At 45.1% G+C, this 6594-nt stretch overlaps 1 protein-coding gene across 1 annotated transcript; it reads left to right on the forward strand.

Annotated features, from left to right (window-relative positions):
• The first annotated feature begins 522 nt into the window (after window positions 1-522).
• On the forward strand, window positions 523-1272 carry LOC110268425 (uncharacterized). The gene is made up of 2 exons (XM_021114568.1): window positions 523-804; window positions 871-1272. The coding sequence occupies exons 1-2, from the start codon at window positions 523-525 to the stop codon at window positions 1270-1272; spliced, it is 684 nt and encodes a 227-aa protein (XP_020970227.1).
• The last annotated feature ends 5322 nt before the right edge of the window (window positions 1273-6594 follow it).

Consider the following 6594-nt stretch of genomic DNA (forward strand, 5'->3'; position numbering starts at 1 on the left):
TTATTATGCGAATGTGTAGCTACATACTAATTAAAATAGCGTAGCTTAATCCATTTAACAACTTAAAAGTGGGATTTTAACCAAGTTTTTTTGGTAGTAAATACCGAAGAATATTACCAACGACTTCTTTTGAATACTCAAAGAGGATGTATGAGTTTTCGAGATATAAGAACAGTAGGAGGAATAATTTATGCTACGTATAGAGATGCATGTTTCGCCCTTGGACACTTGCAAGATGACAAAGAATTCATTGATGCAATTAAGGAAGCAAGCTCATGGGCCTCAAGATCATATGTTAGGAGGTTATTTGTCATTCTATTAACATCCAACAATATCTCAAGACCAGAACATGTTTGGGATGGATGTTGGCATGAACTCTCAGATGATATTTTGTATCGATAAAGAGGCGTGATGAACATGAGGGGTCAGTTTTTATTAATTGCAATGATAAAAGTTCTTTCTTATTGATCATTTTTAGTTTGATTGAATTTTTACAGTATCGTATAATATACAGAGTTAACAATGTCAGATGATGAGATTAAGCAGTTGTGCTTAATGGATATAGACAAGATCTTACATTCCTATGGTAAAACCTTGAAAGACTATCCTCTTATGCCTTTAGCAACTAAAGTTGATAGTTCTTTGTTAACCGAAAGGGTTATTAGGGAAGAGCTAAACTTTAACAGGGATGATTTAAAGAAAAATACCCCATACATGTTAGCCATCGCAACACCTGAGCAGAAATATGCATTCGATAAAATTGTTACAGCTGTGTATTGTGATGAAGGGCGGTTTTTTCTTTGTGTATGGTCATGGGGGTACTGAAAAAACATTTCTCTGGAACCTTATGTCTGTTGAGATTTGCTCAAGGGTGATATAGTGTTAAACGTTGCTTCGAGTGGTATTGCATCTTTACTTCTTCCTAATGGAAGAATGACACACTCAAGGTTCAAAATACCGCTGAATATAACTGAGGATTCTGTATGTAACATCAAACCTGGTTCCCCTCAAGCAATGTTGCTGTTGAAAGCCAAACTTATAATTTGGGATGAGGCTCCAATGGTTAGTAGGTACTGCTATAAAGCTCTTGATAAATGCTTGGGTGATATCATGAGGTGTTCTCCAACATATAGCAAAGATTTGCCCTTTGGAGGAAAATTGGTTGTACTAGGTGGAGACTTTAGACAAATTCTTCCTGTCATTCCACGAGGATCGAGACAAGATATCGTTCATTCAACCGTGAATTCGTCTTACCTTTGGAAGTGTTGTTAGGTGCTCAAACTAACAAAAAACATGAGACTTTTTATAGGGACGGCTGCTTCAGATCAAGATGAGACAGAGTAATTTAGTGAGTGATTATTGAAAGTTGGTGATGGTCTAATAGGTTACAATATGGATGGTGAATCTGAATAGATATGTCTTCCAGGAGATATTCTTATTCCTTCTTTGGACCAGCATTTGATGAGTTGATTCATTTTTCTTATCCAAATATTTTGGAAAACATGTCCACAAAGGATTTTTTCAAAACAAGAACTATACTGGTTCCCATGCTAGACATCATTGAAGAGGTCAACAACCATTTGATGGCTATCATTCCTGGAGGGAAAAATTATATCTTAGTTCGGATTCCATTTGTAAGGATGAAAGAAATATGGAGAGTCAACTAGATCTCTATGGTCCTGAATTACTGAATACCATAAATTGCTTTGGTTTGCCTCCACATAAATTAATACTCAAGATTGGTGTCCTGATGATGTTATTGAGGAATATTGACCAATTCAGTGGTCTTTGTAATGGTACAAGGCTACAAGTTAGGAAGCTTGGAAATCATGTCATAGAATGTGAAGTCTTAACGGGTAACAATGTTGGTCATATTGCTTTGATTCCAAGAATGAATATGGTACTTGTACGGTAGGTCGGGTACCAGACGATTCAGGTTGGTACTTTGGTTGATGAGGGGGAATCGCCTGGTTCCGGGTCACTGGGTTCAAGGGGGGTGCAGCCGACGTTCCGAGCTCTTCGTGTGGAGAGGGAGTGTCACCTGCAAAGACACTCCGATGCTCTAGTCAGTCAAGTTTGCAGGCGAAGGATGTGAGAAACGGGTCCCACAAGGGCAGAACCCACCTTCCTAGAAGCTTCCTTATACAGCTGTAGAGATCTGTCCAGGACGCGTGTCCGGGTCGGTATTTGAACGCCTCGCACCCGACCATTCGGGTCGGGTGGTACATGGGTCGGGTCAGCATATTTTATATGTGGGCCAGGCCGTAACAGTGCCCCCAACACGCCAGCAATGATCGTGAGGGTTGTTGGTGGCGTGTTATCTCTTCTTTCGTACGTTGTCGCCAGGTCAGCCGCCCGTGGAGAGGACGTGCCTCTTGCGCACGTGTTTCTTCGTTGTTGGGATAACCGTTCGTCACCTCATTCCTCGCGCAGAGCATTAAATGCTCATAATGGGTTATTTCAAAACCCCGCGCACAAAGACTATTTTACCCCTAGGCCTTTCGCGCTTCTTGAGTCTGGCAGTTTTAAACAGTTTTGCCTTTTGTTTTTGTCTCATTTCTTCACTCCATCCATCTCCATCTTCTTCTCTCTCAAGTTTCCCAGAGCATCATTTATGCGTCCCTGTGCATTTGCTCCTTTTCCCTCTCTTTCAAATTTTTGCAGCTAATCCAGGTAAACATTCATCTCCTCTCTTTCTGCTTCATGTTCATTTTACCTCCGTCATTAGTTCTTCTGCATGCATGCTGCTTGTTTGATTTGTATGCTAGATGACCTTAGCGTTAAGTAGGTACGTTATGGGAGTTACCATTCCAGGGTATTAGCTTTTTAGGCTTTAACTTGGATTCTACTTCAGCCATGCTTAGTTTTAGTTACTGAATAGACTAACGGTAGTTTTTGGGGTTTTTCCGAGCTCCCGACCTCATAGACTAACTGAGTAGTACCCCCACTGTAGGTATGCCTCGCATCGTCTCACGAGCTTCCACCTCCGCTATAGGTTACGACTCGTACGCTTGGGGGACTTCCAATGTGAAAGAATCCCCAAACCAGATGGGCGAGGAGGAGCTTACCGAGTCCCGCCAAGCCGAGTACTTGTGCGGCAAAACTGACGAGGAGGCCAATTATGACATTTTCGTTTCTGCCCCCGGTGAGCGGCTATACGATCTCAACTTCCACTCCCCCGTGTTCTCGATTGGATTTGGTTTTATAAGTCCATGTTTACCCATGTGGGGGTCTGTATTCCTTTTTTTGCCTTTCAAATGGCGCTCCTTAACCGGATCTCCGTGGTGCCATCGCAGCTGCATCCAAACAATTAGGCTTCTATCCGCTGTTTCGAGATGGTGTGTGAATACCTAGAGCTGCCGGTGTTCGTTGACGTTTTTCTTTATTTTTTCAACCTCGCAAATCCTTCCAAGGAAGGGAAAGCGAGGAAAGGGTTCATGTCCTTCCGATCTGCCCAGGGTCGAAGGATTTTTGGCTTGTTTGAAGACTCTTACCATGGGTATAAGGATAAATATTTTAAGGTGCGCCCAGTCGAAGGTCGTCATCCCTTCTGGATGTCGTTAGAAGGGGAACGCCTCATCCTGACGTATTAGAGTTTTGGGGCAGGGTCCAACACCTTTATTAAGGTGACTTACAAGGGGATATCCGTTGTGGACAGAAAGATTGCCGACATGTTGTTGGCCGTCTTTGTGAGAAATCATGTGAATCCCCACCTCTTTATGGGTGACCGGGAGGTCACCAGAAATTATATTTGTGAGTAGCTCTGACTTGTGTTTCTTGCATTGTTACTTTGATTGGTTATGCCGATTTCACGACTAACTTGTTTATTTATTTGTTGCGGTGGAGATGTCTGCCGAGGTGACAGGCCTTGAGAATTTGTTCAAGACTTTTTTGGAGGAAAGCGATGGAGAGAAGGCTGATGGGAAGCCAGAGACTCCTAAAGAGGATCAGCCGGTGCCCTCTTCCCGTGATGCCGAGATGTCGGACAAACATTCTGACGGGGCGCATGTCTCTCCCATTCATGAGGAGGCGGCCGGTACTGGGCATTCGACCTCCGCCCAACAAGTCGATGATGATGATGACTTGAAGGTTATCCCCACCCCCAAGAAGCAGAGGTCATTTTCCAGCCCTGAAGGAGCCCTCACCGTGATGGAGAGGAACTTTGACGCTGGGACCTTCATAGATGCCCAGTTGCTTCCCGGCACCAAGGAGCACTTCCATGGCTCCGACCTCGTGGGGCAGGCAAGGTGGATGTACCGTACCCTCCTCCATGGTGCTGCTATGGCTCGGAAGGCCGAGTTCGAGTTGTCGGGGATGCAGTCGCTGCGCAGGAAGCTTGAATCTGCTGTTACAACCAATAATCAATTCAAAACTCAAGTTGAAATGCTTCGGGAGCAGCTGTCCAAGGCGGAGGAAAAGCTTAAGGCTGTCGAGGAGAAGGCCGCGTCTGCTGAGGAAAAATTGAAGACCTCTGATGCTACCGTATCCCGTCTAACAGAGCGGGAGATGACTTTGGAAAGTCAGCTCAATGCTGCGCAAGGTCGGGTGGTCGCTTTGGAGAAGGAACGTGATGTGGCCGACTCGTCAGCTAAGACCGCTCAAACTGAGGCCGAAGAGCTTAAGAAGAAGCATAAAGAGACAGTGAAGTAGGGATAGAGTGCGATCCTGATGACTGAGGAAGCTCTTAAGGCCCAGGTGAAGATCATGGCTCCCGACTTTGACACGTCGGCAACTGGTGTCTTTAAAACAATCAGGGATGGCAAGATTGTTGACATGCCCAAGAAATGATCTCATGTTTCTTTGTATTTTGTTTGTAGAACTTGTGGGACAAGCTTTTTAATACTTTAGTAGTCACTTGGTCGACTTGTGGTTATCATCTTTTCTTGCTTATTGGTAGAACGTTTTTGTTTTGTTTTGTTACTGTTTTGCTGGTATGGGCTTGTTGCTCATGTTTGTTTACCGTTGTGCTGGTATTTCGATGCAGCCAAGTCATGGCTTTACTATTGCTGTAACCATTTGTTATGGCTTTAGCTTAGTTGGCTCCCGGGGTGATCAGTCCCGGGGCACCGTATCGTGGTCCTGTTTAATTTTGACAAAGAACTTGTTAACACGGGATGTGTAAATAGAGAAGAGCAAGTGGGGAGGTAACTTTGTCAAGTAAACGTTAATCAACAATTAAACAAGTGTATTTCCTTGCCGTAATAAGTATTTAACAAAAGTAAATCACTGAGCTCGTCAGATCGCCTAATCGGCATGTTTGAGCTAGGAATAAAATCTTCTCAAGTTACCTGCGTTCCAAGTTCTCGGGACTTCCTTGCCATCGAGCTTCTCTAATTTGTAGGCGCCCTTGCCAATAACCTCTTTGACTCTATAGGGGCCTTCCCAGTTTGCCGCCAGTTTACCTTCCCCTTGGGTCGGTAACCCGATATTGTTGCGTCGCAGGACGAGGTCATTTTACTCAAATTCTCTATTGAGCACTTTGGTGTTGTAGCGTAGAGCCATTCTTTGCTTTAGTGCTACTTCTGACAAATGGGCCATCTCCCTAACCTCATCTGCTAGGTCCTTTTCCACCGCTTCCTCTACTCTCTTCAGGAGTAATCGTGTGCTCGAAGTGCCGGCAACCGAGCTAAGCCTAATAACGTCCTCCCGACCTTTCGCACAGTGGGGAGTCGACCTACTGGGAGCTTTCCCGATCGACCCGGGGCAAGTCAAATACCTCATAGCTGCTATCGACTACTACACCAAATGGATAGAGGCTGAACCACTAGCCAGCATATCCTCAGCCAATTGTCGAAAGTTTATGTGGAGGCAGGTGATAACTCGATTCGGCATCCCGGAAGTCGTTGTCTCTGATAACGGGACACAGTTCGCTGACAAAAAGTTCGCAGAGTTCCTCACCGGCCTGGGCATAAAGCAAAAATTTTCCTCTGTAGAGCATCCCCAGACGAATGGTCAAGTTGTAGCCGCAAACATGGTCGTCTTGCTGGGCCTCAAGAAACGGATGGATAACAAAAAAGGTGCATGGGCTGACGAACTCACCTCGGTTCTCTGGTCTTACCGAACAACCGAGCAGTCGTCCACAGGAGAAACCCCTTTCCGCCTGACATACGGGGTGGACGCAATGATACCTGTAGAGATTGGTGACCCGAGCCCACGATTACTCCTGAAGAGAATAGAGGAAGCGGTGGAAAAGGACCTAGCAGATGAGGCTAGGGAGATGGCCCATTTGTCAGAAGTAGCACTAAAGTAAAGAATGGCCCTACGCTACAACACCAAAGTGCTCAAGAGAGAATTTGTGGAAGTTGGCGTTCTCTTGGCACTTGACGCATTTCCTTACGAATTCTTTGGAGTCCATCATCATCGATGGCAAGTAATATCCAGCTCGGATGAGCTTTCTTGCTAGGGCTTTGCCCCCGATGTGGTGACCACAGCACCCCTCGTAGACCTCTCTGAGTACGTAGTCCATTTGGTCGGGATGCAGGCACTTCAGTAAGGGCTAACTGAGTCCCTTTTTAAACAGTTGACCTTGTATGATTGCATATTTGGCTGCCTCCATTCTCAACGCTTTGGCTGCCTTCTCGTCGTTGGAGAGTT

Source organism: Arachis ipaensis, chromosome B10 (genome assembly GCF_059453495.1).
Source record: "Arachis ipaensis isolate K30076 ecotype BB chromosome B10, ASM5945349v1, whole genome shotgun sequence".
In the NCBI taxonomy this organism is placed as follows: Eukaryota; Viridiplantae; Streptophyta; class Magnoliopsida; order Fabales; family Fabaceae; genus Arachis; species Arachis ipaensis.